The following is a 16115-nucleotide window of genomic DNA, read 5'->3' as shown; positions in this document are numbered from 1 at the left end:
TTCAAATAGAAATTGCCATGTTTGAAACACCTAACATGAAATGTTTGATACATCAAACATCAATCATGAAGAATCTGAGAGATAGCACATGTGAAATGTTTGAAACATTATACACGTTAAACGTTTGAAACATCAAGCATGTACTGTTTGAAACATCAAACGTATGCAATGTTTGAAACATCAAACGTATGCAATGTTTGAAACATCAAACGCATGAAATGTTTGAAACATCAAACGTATGCAATGTTTGAAACATCAAACGCATGCAATGTTTGAAACATCAAACACGTGAACTCCTTCAAACATCAATGAAACAATAACACATGTTTACTTCGACGAATAGACAATCCCTATGTTATGCAGACACTTTTCAATGATCCATTAATTAACATCACAGTGTAAAGCCTTGACATGCCTGACCAGGATCTCGGTGAGATATCACAAGCATGCTGGTGCCTTCACGTGTGGGCCCCTCAACACTGTGACCGTATGTTCAAATATTTCACAAGCAATCAAACCTATTCAATCCATAGCAAATAAATGAACAGCTAAAGCCACCAATGTGTCATTGCAAAAATGCAATGCTTCATTGATTAAGGACTTCCCTAAAAGATGTGGCTACCGTTTTTTTGTGCCCTCGACGCGGGAAACGAACACTTCATTATCATTTCTGCTTTTCGATTTTCCAGTGAACCACATATATTTATACAACACTGTGCAAGTTTTCTAAAGTTTGTTTAAGACTTAATGCTATACAAAACACAGGACAATTGGTTGTAACGTATACCTATGCAAAGTATGTATTGAAGTACACACGCTATACATTATTGCCGGTTGGTAAAAGTATTACTTTGTTAAAGTTCCGGTAAATATGTTTCTGTCCTCATCTACAGCCACTTGAAGGAGAGAATCTACATATTTCATGCTCTTTAAAAACGATGAAAAAACAAATGCAAGTTAGTCTCGTTATAATTTCTTCATCGCATTTCGAAATGACTGCACCCGAGCATCACAATGAACCAACTTATATGAACCACGGTAATAATTTAGATGAGCGAAACAGTGTTGCCCGTCATGGAAAGTGTGGAAATGTGAATAAGAAAGCGTAATGCTCCTTCCTTGGAATTCGAGGTAGATCACAAATAAGGCAAGACGACTTTAATAGTTCTCCTAGAAACGCCAAGCCATTTGGCAGAGGTGGATATGCACTGGCGTCAAAACTCCGGCTCATCAACTGCAAGAAAAGTTATTGTTTATGAGACGCAGCGCAAAAAAGCAAAGTTATCTGCAACGATAGAATCTGCTGATGCGTATCATGATCATATCTTGCAAACATAGCGGACAACAGGTAGGCATCGTCTGATTCAGAGGCCATGCATTTTAATGTAGAAGAGATACATTTTTCGATAATATTTTCGATGTTAAAGGTTATGAGATATGTATCAAATGAAAAACAAAAGTAACAAAAACGCTATCAGATAAAACTATGTATATTATGAATGTTTTATATATTGGTTGTTGTGAATGTGATAGTTCCTATTTGTGAATGCATATAATCGTATATACAGAATAAATTATATTACACTGACTCTACCAGGTTTTGCGTGTTTTTCTTTCATTCTAGACACTATACGCCTAATTTAGTTATTATATATCATAGTCATAATTTGATGATAAAGACGGTAATTTGTATCTCAGTCTGTTTGAATATTATACACGAAGGCAAGTCTGCATTATCAATGGTCTGCTCTCACCAGAATGGTCAACGTGTCTCAGTTTGGACCGAGATCGATGTTGATTCCTCCGTGTACGTTGCTGAGGTCGTATAACAGCATACATATACGCTGAAATATACGTTCAGGTTGTAGTTGCAGCAACTATTGTCATCAGGAGTATTAGCGGCGATTACTATTCAGAGAGAGAGAGAGAGAGAGAGAAGAGGTGTATGGCCAGACAAGAGGTCAAGATTGTTAACAGTGCTTTCAGGGATGGGTAACACTACTACCTTTAGGGTATGAGTGAAGCAGAGACGGTGTTTGGGCGGTAATAGTGAAGGGTATATGTGAACGGTAATAGTGAAGCAAACAGACAGCTCCTGTTATTGAGGGAAGACAGTTATCAACAGCTCATTGCTGATGGGCTATGCAGGGAGAGACTTGACCATACGGTCGGAAGGACCTTGACCTGTTGCGAATTGCTGAAGCGGAAGGTAGGTAGAGGGTAGTCGTGAGCAAACCAGCACTGTTGCCTGTAGGACATTGCTGAAGCAAAGGTAGATATGCAGCAGGTGGTATTTGGGAAGCAGATATATATTTGATCTATTGGACATTGCTGAAGCGAGTAAAGATGTGCAGAATTTGGTATTTTGGGAGCACATATAATTTTTATATATTGGGCATTGCTGAAGCGAAGGCAGATATGTAGCAGGTGGTATTTTGGAAGCAGATATAATCTTTATCTATTGGGCATTGCTAATGTGAAGGTTGATATAAAAGGCGGTAGTTTTGGAGAAGGTAGAACGTTTATATATAGGGCATTGCTGGAGCGAAGGTAGATGTGCAGAAGGCGGTAGTTTTGGAGAAGGTAGAAACACATTGGAATTTTGGAGAAGAATCACGAATTTACGAATCAAGGTAACAGGAGATTGCAGCACTCGGTGTGTAAGAAAATGACAGTGTACCTCCAAAGGGTCGATATGAATATGAGGGGTGGCTGGAAAGTTCTGAGTTTAAGTGTGACGGACGGCGTTGGTCGAGTTGGTTGCCAGTTTTCAACATAATCCCCTTCGTCGTCCACACGCTTCTACCAACGACAACGGAGTGTCTGGATCCCGCTTGTGTAGAAGACCTCCCCTTGGTGGTGTAAAAAGTCCCCAAGAGGAAATATGACGACATTTGCATAATTCTCGCCGGACATATTTTTCTTAACGTTTGGGAAGAGGCTGTGATCTGACTGTGCGGAGGATCTTCAATGAGTTCAAAGCCACAGTCATTCATTGCAACTATTGCAACAACAGATGTGTGCACATGGGTATTCGTGAGTTGTTTACGCGCGTTTAGCTTCGATATTGTCACGCAGATTTGCATAATATCAGCCATTAAAGGTCTGACCTTTTGGGCGGTAGTCCATCAGAAGGATTCCTTTGAAAACCGAAGCCGCCACCTTCCTAGCTGATTGAACAGGCTTTGCCTGCTTTGAAGGAAAAGAGTGAAAGATTGAGTGAGTATGGTTTTACTTCTCCTCGCATATATCACGGCGGGGGACGACACAAATGGGCTTCACACATTGTACCCATGTGAGGAATCGAACCCTCGTGACGACGAACAATTTAACCACTAGGCACAGAGGGGGAGACTTTGACTGTTGTTCGTTTTCTTGCTGTTGTGGCGAACCCAAGACCCATCCGTGTGTACTGCAGGGTCTGCTTCCAAACGACGCAAATCATGAACGAAGATGAACCTGGAGTGTTTCTGATCAGGAGTCAGAAGCCTTGGAACCCAGTGTGCAGAAACCTTTGTCATGCCCAGTTTCTTCCCCAGAATGTTCTCAACTCTCTCATCGGAGATGCCTACCGTTTTGGCTATGTGGCGTGTGGTTATTCCTCGATCCTCCATAACCACATCATGGATTTTTTCAACACTTTCATTAGCTATGGCAGTTGAAGTATTCCTGATCTTGGATTATTTGCAAAGCTCTCTGTTCCCGCCTTTATCTCCGCTGCCTACCATTTAACAGTGGCAAAGGAAGAATCAGCATCCCTTAAAGTTCACACAATGTGCGCATGGATGGCTGTTGAAGTTAGCCCTTTCAGATGGAGATCTTTGATAACAGTGCAGTTACACACTTTTCATCAGCAGAGAATACCGAGACTATTTGATGCCTGCAGAAATATTCAGAAATATGCTGCCTCAGATCTTTGTAGCCACCCCTCGTACGAGTGGACATATACTGCACGATATTATATTGTGATGTGGTAATTCGTTGTTCGTGAGAGCACAATCCAATGCCTATAGAGAGTCCCCCAGACTATAGTTCCAGAGCTATAAAGGTCCATTCTATAATCAAGTATAAAGTGAAGACTGTTTATCAGAGGATAAAAGGAAGGTGTTCTAAAGTGTTCCAAAGAAATAGTCTGGGGATCAGAGGCATTCTGAGGTTGTTTTCGATGGTTTGTGTGAGAGAAACACACGTGTTGAGAAAGTGCGTGGGGTGACAGTGATGAGGATGTATGCAAGAAGTATTGGGGTAGGAACTTGTGTTTTAGGAAGTGAGAATAGTGTGCATTGTCAAGGAAAATGACTAACAAAGTATTTTAGGAGAAGGAAAAAGAACTATTTGCAAAAACACATAGACAAGAATGAGGCGTTTTCTGCGAAAATGTAACAAAACATATTTACAGGAAATAAGAGCTCTAGAAAAGTAACACACTGTGTCATATAGAGATGTGCATATACGCTACGGTATTTAACAATTAAACTACATAACAATGAACACAAATAAAACTATTACAGATACCTCATTAGTTTTAATTTACCAATCACTGATCATTTCTTTTATCCAACTTCACCGAATCAATATCGTAACAATCTTATGTTTCATGATTCATCATGGAATAGTCAATGCGGTACTTGATCACGGATCGAGGACTACTGACATATCAGACTTTATCTGAAACATTGCTTCAAATTTGACATCAAAGCATATGAGATCAACTTCATGTATACTGTTATATTTATAATCGAATCGTAGGTTCTCACCATATTTTTTTACATAAGGTCCATTTGCAAAATCATCCATATCTTCCTCCAGATAGTGTTGCTGTCTCCGCCGCCTCAGCATTCGACAACAAAAGGCAATGATACCCATGACAATACTGCCCCCAACAACTGATATGAGTACTGCAAAGTTTTCACCCGGAAAGGGATCGTATTCTGAAAAGTAATCCAATTGGAAGTCCTTAAAACCTGTGCAATACTAGCATATGTACTTAGTAAAGTAAATAGTATACGTAGGAAGTGTTTACATCTGAACTTGTCTTTAAATTTTCCATGGCTCTACACTTGTTCCGATAAATTGAGAATGGCTAAGGGTCGGTTTCGGTTTCAGGAAGAGATGATTATTTCTCATTCTGTACCATGACTGCAATTCATATTCTAAATCCTCGCATCTTGAACCTCCCCGGTTAGATCACAGACAAAGATATGCATTATTAGAAAGATGGATACACAGACTGATGAACTATTTACAGAGCAGAACGATCAATATCATGGCACAAACTCAATCAGCATACTTACTTATACAATAAGCAGTTGAATTCTCTGACTCATCGGAGCGATCAAAACAATTATTTGTCCCATCACATAGTAAATCCTTTGATATGCAATACTTGTTCTGGCACAAAAAGTCATCACATTTATGAGCTGAAAAAAATATGTTTGAAATCAGTCAGCAATTAACTTAAGACCTGTTAGGTGGAGTGGAAGGAGAAGATGGAGTTTGACAAATGCATTGCTTTAATCATTACCATCTCAGGTGGAACAGATTCTAAGTGCAAATATCAAACGGACACGCAAGTACTGCAATTACTTGCAGAGCGGGCACCTAGCCAGTGTTGATCTCCTTAACATCGGCACCACACTTGTGGGGGATGTGAACATGTTCAGTAAAGCAAGACGTCAACAGTTTAATAAAAACCTTGGAAATGATTAAAGTGAATCACGATTTTAAATAATTACGACCCTTCAAAAGAATAAAGCTATATAAATAGCCATGAAAATATGCTTTGGGGGTTATAAGTCTGACCCTTTCTATGACTGTAGGCAGCATTTAGATAATTGCCCAATTTGCTGAAACAGGATGTAATCCGCGGCAAGGTAATCATGCCACTACGGATTTCATTTACAAATATTGTATCGATTCGTCCTTGAGACCCGCGTTTATATGTTTGTTTGGCAGATGATGAAGTGTTTGTGATAACAGGTGACGTCAAAACCTACCAGGCTTCCGAGCCGTGAATGTTATCTTGAAATGGAAGTTTGTTCTGTTATTGTGTTTGAGGACCAGCCTCACGAAGGATGTGTTCATCCTCACGATGCCAGGGTCGGGACTAGCGCACCGGAAGTGAAACTGAAAATAATATAAATATAATATGTAATACTAGTATACATTTACAGGTATTGCAACACCGTCAGGGCGAAGCTATCATGGAATATACACATTATACATGTATTTAAGCGACAGTTTCATAGAATCATGTTGGCACATGGACGATATCTTGTCACCAATATTTAAACATTTACCGTTAATGTGTAAATGAGGAAGGGAATGGAGTCTTATGCCCTTTCTAATCAGTTTGCCTCTGTACACTGGGGCCACTAATTGCTGTCCATATTGAACCCGTGTGTAATAATTAATGATAATTATCTTGCCTATTTATATTGAAAACCAAAATAGATTCTTTAGTGTTCTTAATTCTCAGTCATGGCGTCAGAGCATTAACCCAACGTTCTTTAAATGGGAATCAGTTCATGGCATTTCCTACGATACATTTGGACATTAAACATTGATTACATGCCTACGTGATTTGATACTGCTGCCCACACTAATTTCATGCACAACCGTTTATCGTTCTAATCTTGAGAACAAGAGTTTTTGATTTCCCATCAGGACAACAACATGAAGTGGGACTATTTCTCTAGTTTTATGTTTTATGGGGTTTTTTTTGCTTTAAATATTTACAACATTCCGCTGCATCATGTGCGGGTTTTCGTACTGAATTCAAACATAAGTTGACTGTGTCACAACATCGCCAGGACAACCTCATGCAGGTGTCATACGGAACAAGGCAGGTTGAGTTTTGGAATATAACTGTCCACAAAAAGTGTTATGACAGACATGTGGAGGACATTCCAAATTTGAAGTATCAGTGACAACTATGATGTTGACAATATGATGACAGCAATTCCCTATTTTGACTTGTGCCATATGTTCCCGTGTGTTGTTAGGTGAACAATTGACTTGCCTTTACATGTGTTTGTGAAGGGTGCCCCCGGTGGGGCAGGATACGCTCACCTTTTCACGAACACCTGGTGTCATCACTAGCTGATAGTGATCCATAAACGCATGTTCATGATATAGTCGGAATCGTACAGTCGACTCTGCTTCTGACACATATGAATAGGGAAAGGGTTTTGTCGCTTCTAATTAGATATACCTGGTCACAGGCTTAGTCTATGTAATCAGGAGTAAGGGTTGTGGTAGGGATTAGGTTATGGACCAGGGAAAACAACTGTCAAACAAATCCAAATTTGATCAGTTGCTGATCAAATAAGAAACTAAGTATCTAAATGGTTCAAATACCACTTTGCTTGTCAATGAACTTTATTGTTAAGGTTACACATGGAGACAGTGTACATATATGCTGAAAATGAGCACCACACAGAATAGTAAAGTCACCCTTTTAGTACAGAAACCCAGACTGTGCTTGGGACACAGGTGCAATTTTTGTAGACTGAAACAATAGATTTATAAGAACTCCGCGGAAGATATTCTTATTCCACCAGATGTACGACTGTGATGCATATCCTGAGCTGTAATTAAATACGGTAATCTACGTAACGTGAAAGCATAATAACAAAATCAATGGGCTATCATGTACGTGAAATATATTCGCTCCAGTGTGGCCTAAGATTCAAGGAGCGGCAAGACATTCTGTGTTTTGTCTTTTACTGTAAATTCATGCAAGATGAATGTTTTATGAAATCCCCCCAAGAGTGCCATGATAGCTGGCTCGCCCGTGAGATACACTTTAAATTGATTTTGGCTCAAACGAGTAGGTCATTTTACAGATGAATAGAAGGAGACCACAATTACATAGCTTCACAGCGTACTGGATTTGATGAAGGAACCGTGGACTGAAACATTGCTGCAGGGGATAATGCCATCGGAAGACATCCCCAAGATCACAGCATGAAACAATATACTTTTGCACACATCTATTTGTCTGATGATCCTCTTGTGAAGCATGTCAAGACTCATGATACAAACAAGGCATTCCACGGGGGCACAGGAGGAGGGACATAATCTTAATGACAATGTTGATTTGTCGTTAGTTCTGTTCTGCTGGATGGTACAGATACGTGTGTCAACCAAGCGAAGTGCTATATCAAATCGGCCCAGTCTCATTTTTTCAGGGAGAGACAATCTGAACGACCTCTGCATCGAGTTTATGTGAAGTGTGTTGAAAAGATCAGCAACCCGGGGAGTCCTTCGCTTGGATGAAGTCGGCTGGCAGTGGATATCTAAAGCAACATGATGGAGTGGCTCGATCATTATATTACCGTCTTCGCCATGCTTGTGGTATTGACACAGAGGTCCATCCATGGTACGACCCCGAATATGTTCAGGGCGTCATGGAAAATGATAAACACAAAATTCTTTGGATTAGGCCCGTATACATCCTCTGACGTATCCAGACCAAAAAACCTGATCTTGTCCTTTTTCATAAATCCAATAAAATCAGATATATCATTGAATTATCTCTCCCTTTTGACACTGATGTGATTGACAAGAGTCAGGAAAAGCACGGCAAATATGCGGACCTCGCTTGTAAGTACCAAGTTGTCCGACTCCCCATTGTTCTCGGTGCCATAGGTTACAAGTCTCCGAAACAGATTCCATTAAGAGTGAAAGGCAAACGAGCGGTGAAAGTTATATGAATGGATCACTAAAAAAAACAGTAATGACACCAGGTGTTCGTGACAGGCATGATAATGATAATTAATCAAAGCGACAAAACCCTTTACATATATCCAATAGAAATCTCTGCACAAAGCAGAGTCGATAATTAAAATTCCGACTACTAGCATATCACTATCAAATAGTCATGACACCAGGTGTTCGCGAAAAGCTTAAGGTTAGCATATCCTGCCCCACCAGGGGCACCCGTCACAAACACACGCAAAGGCAAGTCAAGTGTTCACCTAAAGAACACGGGAATATATCGTACAAGTCAAAATAGGGAATTGCATCGGACATCATTTTTGTCACTGATGCGACAAATTTGGAAATGTCCTCCACACGTAGATCATAAAACCTTTTGAAAACTTTACTGAAGCCATAATGATGAGTCAATAATATAAATAATACACTTCTTACCCATTCCGTCAAGTATAAGTAATATACTCCCTTACTGAATACTCCTTAGTTAGTTGCATTCCTTGCATAAATTGTTGTGGATATACATGTATATATCATATATAAACAATTACACTTCAACTGAAAGTGATTAATGATTTACTTATCAGAGGTTTTTTTTATTTACAAACATAAATATATTTATATTATATGTTTGTTTGTTGTTTAACGCCGCACTCAGTTACACTGCAGCTATATGACGGCGGTCTGTAAATAATTGAGTCTGGACAAGACAATCCAGTGATTGACATCATGAACATCGATCTACGCAACAGGGATACGATGACATGATTCCACAAGTTAGGGAGCCTGACCAAACGATCCCGTTAGTCTTACGGCAAGCATGGAATTGCTGAATACCTATTCTACCCCGGATCTCCACGGGTCGAAATATTTAAATGGAGCACTTGGCTGCAGTCTTAAACAGAGAATGCACTTGTGACACTGCCCTTATATTGAATACCAAAGGGACAGTTGTAAAAACAGTTTATATCCCGTCAAAGTACCGTCACTATCCTCTATCGATCACCTGACTTGTATTATTGACATACACTGTCATTTGTACTTAACCTCACCACTCCTTGTCGTTAGTGTGACGTTAATCACGTACTGTTAAACAACAGTTTCGTCCACTGTGAACTCCCTGACACAGCGACGCATTGACATGTGGCCAGCAGTTCATTCCTGACATTGGTGTACCCTTCTTCTGTCATACATATCATGCCCGGTAATACAAGACACTAATTACCAACAGAATTGAAGGCGTTAGCATGATTGCATGGCATGTATCACCCACCACAATACAAGCAGCCCGACGGATATGCCTTCCGAATCTAGGGCCATTGACAGCCTAGTCTGAGCCAAGCGTCAACGTGTGCAAGTTGACAATGGTCGGCGTTTAGGACTCATCGCTGTATTAAAGCAGCGTGTTCATGATATATATATGTGGGAAAACAAATCATGAAGTCTCAGCGAAACCAGACTGTACCTATCAATGAAGGATTCCTTATGTTTTGAAATGTATCTGAATAGCATTGATGTTGTAAAATACCGTGTGGCTGGAACACGTTTTAGGCTCAGTTCATATATGTTCATGATTGAAAGGAGGAGATGGGTTAAACCCAAGTTACAGCTAGAACAGCGTCTATGTTCATTTTGTGAAACTGATATAGAGGACGAATACCATGTGTCCAAAATATGTGGAGTTAGTACGGCTGTATTTGCCAAATTACTCATATGTACACCCAAGTGTTTTCACATTTGTCCAGTTAATGTCGCAGAAATGTCATTCTTCGATTGGCAAAGTGCGTGTATCACATTATGAATGAAAGAAAGAATGCATTATGACCAAGATATGAAAGTATTTGTAAGTATATATACACTTAGGCAACTAGTGGGGTGGGTGGGTCGGGATTGGTAGGATGACAAGTCTCTAGTCTTGTTTCATCTGAAATGTTGACCCGTGCATTGTCGCTTGGATGTATACTGTGTTACCATCTGTATCTGGCCTGAGGCCTATACATAAACTTTAACTTGACTTCACTTGTAACAGTACACTGACAGCAGATTGACCTGACTTGTATCAGTACACTGACAGCAGATTGACTTGACTTGTATCAGTACACTGACAGCAGATTGACTTGACTTGTATCAGTACACTGACAGCAGATTGACTTGACTTGTATCAGTACACTGACAGCAGATTGACTTGACTTGTATCAGTACACTGACAGCAGATTGACCTGACTTGTATCAGTACACTGACAGCAGATTGACTTGGCTTGTATCAGTACACTGACAGCAGATTGACTTGACTTGTATCAGTACACTGACAGCAGATTGACCTAAATAGTATCAGCACACTGACAGAAGATTGACTCGTCTTGTATCAGTACACTGACAGCAGATTGACCTGACTTGTATCAGTACACTGACAGCAGATTGACCTGACTTGTAACAGTACACTGACAGCAGATTGACCTGACTTGTATCAGTACACTGCCAGCAGATTGACCTGACTTGTATCAGTACACTGACAGCAGATTGACTTGACGTGTATCACTACACTGACAGCAGACTGACCTGACTTGTATCAGTACACTGACAGCAGATTGACCTGACTTGTATCAGTACACTGACAGCAGATTGACCTGACTTGTATCAGTACAATGCCAGCAGATTGACCTGACTTGTATCAGTACACTGACAGCAGATTGACTTGACTTGTATCAGTACACTGCCAGCAGATTGACTTGACTTGTATCAGTACACTGACAGCAGATTGACCTGACTTGTATCAGTACAATGCCAGCAGATTGACCTGACTTGTATCAGTACACTGACAGCAGATTGACTTGACTTGTATCAGTACACTGCCAGCAGATTGACTTGACTTGTATCAGTACACTGACAGCAGACTGACCTGACTTGTATCAGTACACTGACAGCAGATTGACCTGACTTGTAACAGTACACTGACAGCAGACTGACCTGACTTGTATCAGTACACTGACAGCAGACTGACCTGACTTGTATCAGTACCCTGACAGCAGATTGACTTGACTTGTATCAGTACACTGACAGCAGATTGACCTGACTTGTATCAGTACACTGACAGCAGATTGACTTGACTTGTATCAGTACACTGACAGCAGATTGACCTGACTTGTATCAGTACACTGACAGCAGACTGACCTGACTTGTATCAGTACACTGACAGCAGATTGACCTGACTTGTAACAGTACACTGACAGCAGATTGACCTGACTTGTAACAGTACACTGACAGCAGACTGACCTGACTTGTATCAGTACACTGACAGCAGACTGACCTGACTTGTATCAGTACACTGACAGCAGATTGACTTGACTTGTATCAGTACACTGACAGCAGATTGACTTGACTTGTATCAGTACACTGACAGCAGATTGACCTAAATAGTATCAGCACACTGACAGCAGATTGACTTGACGTGTATCACTACACTGACAGCAGCTTGTTAACATCCATTTCACCCCAGACACCGAGTTTCCCTGAGATTATCATCAAACAAACATTCCGCTTTCAATGGACAAACTACTTTCCAACGGCTCTGGTCTTTCCGTGGCTGTTGTGATTTTATAGCATTGTAAAAAAACAAAATCCATTTAACACTGTGTTTTCCACATACTAGTCAGCTCACATTAACGCTTGTATGTCGTGGATGGATCTCTCTTAATTCCGCAAAACCATTTCTAAACACTTAGTTACAGGGAGGGAATTTCGGAAACTTGTTTGCCTTAACAGTACTTCTCTTCATAGATGAATGTTGTACGTTATCACTGCGACTGATTAATACCACATAATCCGCCAACCTGATCCGATCAATCTACATTAAGGTAAATATACGGTAAATACCTTTTTTCTCCAAGATTAAACCCTGTACGCGACTAGTGAATATATAGTTTATCGTGTCGTTCACTTTACAGGAGTGGTTGAGTCTCTGGTCGACCTACTTTTCGCATCCAATCTAAGTCCAGACTGTCTAACTATTGCCCGGTGAGTAATGGGGCTTATTTGTGAGTGAACCGGTTATTCTGAGATTTCCATACGTGATGTAGTAGACAGGAACAATTTTAGATAGCTAGATAACTGGGCAGTTTAAGATGTACATCGCTCCTCGGTCTGGTGCCCAAGTCTCCATCTTTTCACCAAATCTTTCTTAGAGTATTGAGGCTTTGTGTTTTCCTAGCTGTGTAATGTCTCTTTTTTTGTGTAGACTCAAATGAAGCGCTTTTGAGCAGTTCTTCGAACTGGATACCAGCGCTTTATAAATCTGTAGTTATTTTTATTATTATTATTATGAATGGATGCATGGAAAGATCACAGTCAGTATTATGCCACTCACCAAGGGATGTGACGATGCGCTCCTCCTGTCATACAGCTTCACGGAGACCAGACAGCTCATCAATGACATGTCGGAGGCATGGAACATCCAGTGGTCAGTGCTCCCCGTGGACAGATTGACCTCACACCTGTCCATGTAGGCCGTGGTCCCCTTGCCCACGACTTCCGCGCCTTCTATATCGTTGATATCCTGGTTGCAGTCGGGACCAGGCAGAATGACTGAAAGTAAATATGGAACTACCAATAAATAAAAGCGAGAAAACTTGGTCCATAAAAACATTCATGCTAAAAGCAGAATCTATTCTTACTATGTCATAAGCATGTGTTTATGTATCACTTTCAAAATTTTATAGTGATGATACCAGATGAAGGGTGAGCGTATCCTTCCCCACCAGTGGCACCCTTCACAAACACATGCAAAGGCAAGTCAACAATGTAACCATTACCATTCGACATTTCTGACTCCGGTGTACAATTCCAACTCTATTATTATTTATTAACTTCATCAAGAAGTCTCACATGCATGCTATTTGTGAAAGCAATTCCTTGACTATGTTTCACAAAATTGAAAACAAAAACGTAAAAGAAATCTGAGATATATTTTTTCCTCATCACTGGTTTGTTCTGAATGCATAAAAACCTCTAGAAACCTTTGTTTGTTTTAACAAAGTTCAGCCTATATAACTTTCATTTTGTTTGTTTGCCTGTTTAAGGTAACATGAGATAATATTTACCTGTTATTATGTATATTATAATGGAACATGCTCTAGTCCAGGCCACACCAAAAGAGCTCAGATATGGACCCAACAAACCAGAGTTTGATAGTGAAGGCTCCATCTCGGATGATGCAAGTCAACTGTAGAACTCATCACAGAATCTGAGCATCCTGTCAGCTAAGGGGCGTAACTCTGCTCAGTAAATTGCAGATCTTTGGACCACTCGGCCACCAAAGTCGTTTAGTCTGTCAAGGAATTCATACAGGTGGGGTCACACAATATTCACAACATGAGTACCATGTGTGAGCATATTTCTGGTGTCCTAAGGCGTGTTATTGTATTGCCGGAATTTTGCTGACTATACTTATTCACTTTACCAGTACTTTATACATGGATACAACAACCAGATCTTCTCTCAAGGCCAAATTTGTAATGCAAAAAGTGTTCTTCAACTCGTTCAGGGTTGTGGTCACCTTGCCATTCCTAATCTTATAGTTAAAAGCATCTATGAAGTCCACAACTCACCTACGTACATGTATTTGTTCCAGTGAATTAAATTCATTATTTAGTTTATTAACACTGTGTAGTGGTTGTATTACCTACTTAAAAAATCATAATAATGTTGTTTTGTTAATGCGTTTCATATTCTCATCAGGGGGCACAGGTGCCCCGGTCGTCTAAGGCGCCGCGATTCGCTGTGCAGAGTTGCGTCCCTTGGACACGCCAGAAACCTATGTTTGTGGGTTCGAATCCCGGTTCACCCCGATTATGTTTCTAGGTTTGTCAGCACCATACCCGTGCTCGTGGGTTTCACCGAAGTGGTAAACGTCTGAGACCTGCATCACTTCGTGCTTTCCTCCCACATTAAGCTGACACGCCGTGATATGACTGGAATACTGTTAAAAGCGGCGTTAAACCCAACTCACTCACTCACTCACTCATATTCTCATCTATGGCAATAACACGCACTTCAAAATATCAAGTTTTAAATAGACTGTTCTCTATATTATAATCAATGAATTTCATCAAACACACCAACACACCTAGAATAATAACCATGCGAATATGAGGGTAACACCCGTGGATCCCCTTCTTGCTGATCTGTTTCGTTATGCATCGGAATAAGAATTTCTTCTCGCATTGGCAGATGAAAACAAAGAAGTTTAACTGAAGCTCCAGCTATATCGCTGATCCTATATTGTTCAATAACCATGAAATAGCCAATTCCCTTCCACTGATTTACCCACCTGAACTAGAAATAAAGGCCAACAGTGAGACCGTGTCATCTATTTCATATTTAGATCTTTGCATAACGATTCAGAGTGACAGAACACTCTCCACAAGACCGAATGACAAGATGGATGACTTCAACTTTCCAATCGTCAACTTTCCCTTTACGTCGAGCAATATTCCAGCCTCACAATGTTTCAGGTGAGCCTTTATGTGGCTTTTGAGATATAATCGAACATGCTCTTTCTACCAAGATTTTTTGAAAAAGCGTCATACAACAGTTGTTTGATCAAGGCCTCAGTAAATCTTTCAAGTTTCATAGTGGACATGTTGAGAACATTTTCAAATTTGACGTATCAATGACAAAAATGATGTCCGATGCAATAATACCATGTGTTTCCGTGTTTTTTTTCAGATGAACAATTGACTTGCCTTTGCATGTGTTTGTGACGAGTGCTACCGGTGGAGCAAGATACGATAACCTTTTCGCGAACATCTGGTATCATCACTATTTAATAGTTATTCATAAACACATGCTCATGATATTGTCGGAATCATACAATCGACTCTGCTTTATGCCGAGATTTTGATGGATATGGAAAGGGTTTTGTCGCTCTTTTTTTACTGATTCTGGTGATGTTGTGATCGCAACCAAAAGTATGTTTATCATGTGCGACAAATAGTCAAGTGGGAGGACTGATCTACACAACTCAGCAATGGGAATCACTTTCATTATTATACTGGAAAAAATGTGCTTTCAGCTGAGATTTCCTGTGGCCATGGGATGGGCCCTGTCGCTTTTGTTGTCAGTCGTCGCTGCTGATCTTCAGCGATGCAATCCGTCATGTGATGAAGACTTATACCGGCGATAATACCACGAACATGACTTAAATTTGCTTGTTATTCTAAGGTGTGTGTTAGCTCCTTGTTATGATATGTCAAACTAACCAGCTCTGTTAACACAATTCTGACGTGAACCCATCACTCGCTAAAGCTCGTACAGAAGCAATGATTTCACTCGGGACATTAACTTGTTATGAAATGGGAAGCTCGTTTAATATCCCAGAACTATGACAGAATAGAATAATA

General features: G+C 40.3%; 1 protein-coding gene across 2 annotated transcripts in view; it reads right to left on the bottom strand.

The window, feature by feature from the left end:
* Positions 1-549: 549 nt before the first annotated feature.
* LOC124111429 overlaps positions 550-16115 on the bottom strand; it is a 30887-nt gene continuing 15321 nt past the window's right edge. The window contains exons 2-7 of one of the 2 annotated variants that reach the window (XM_046471171.2): positions 13082-13299; positions 5997-6126; positions 5295-5420; positions 4758-4931; positions 1755-1844; positions 550-1234 (exon numbers count right to left, since the gene is read on the bottom strand). In XM_046471171.2, coding sequence (XP_046327127.1) covers positions 1215-1234; positions 1755-1844; positions 4758-4931; positions 5295-5420; positions 5997-6126; positions 13082-13299 — 758 coding nt within the window. In that variant the 3' untranslated portion in view covers positions 550-1214. The remainder of the gene's footprint in view (positions 1235-1754; positions 1845-4757; positions 4932-5294; positions 5421-5996; positions 6127-13081; positions 13300-16115) is intronic. The other variant, XM_046471241.2, reaches the window with a different exon arrangement.

This window comes from Haliotis rufescens, unplaced genomic scaffold, assembly GCF_023055435.1.
Source record: "Haliotis rufescens isolate VD_foot unplaced genomic scaffold, xgHalRufe1.0.p SCAF_17, whole genome shotgun sequence".
In the NCBI taxonomy this organism is placed as follows: domain Eukaryota; kingdom Metazoa; phylum Mollusca; class Gastropoda; order Lepetellida; family Haliotidae; genus Haliotis; species Haliotis rufescens.
This window is presented reverse-complemented; position numbering and strand designations above follow the sequence as displayed.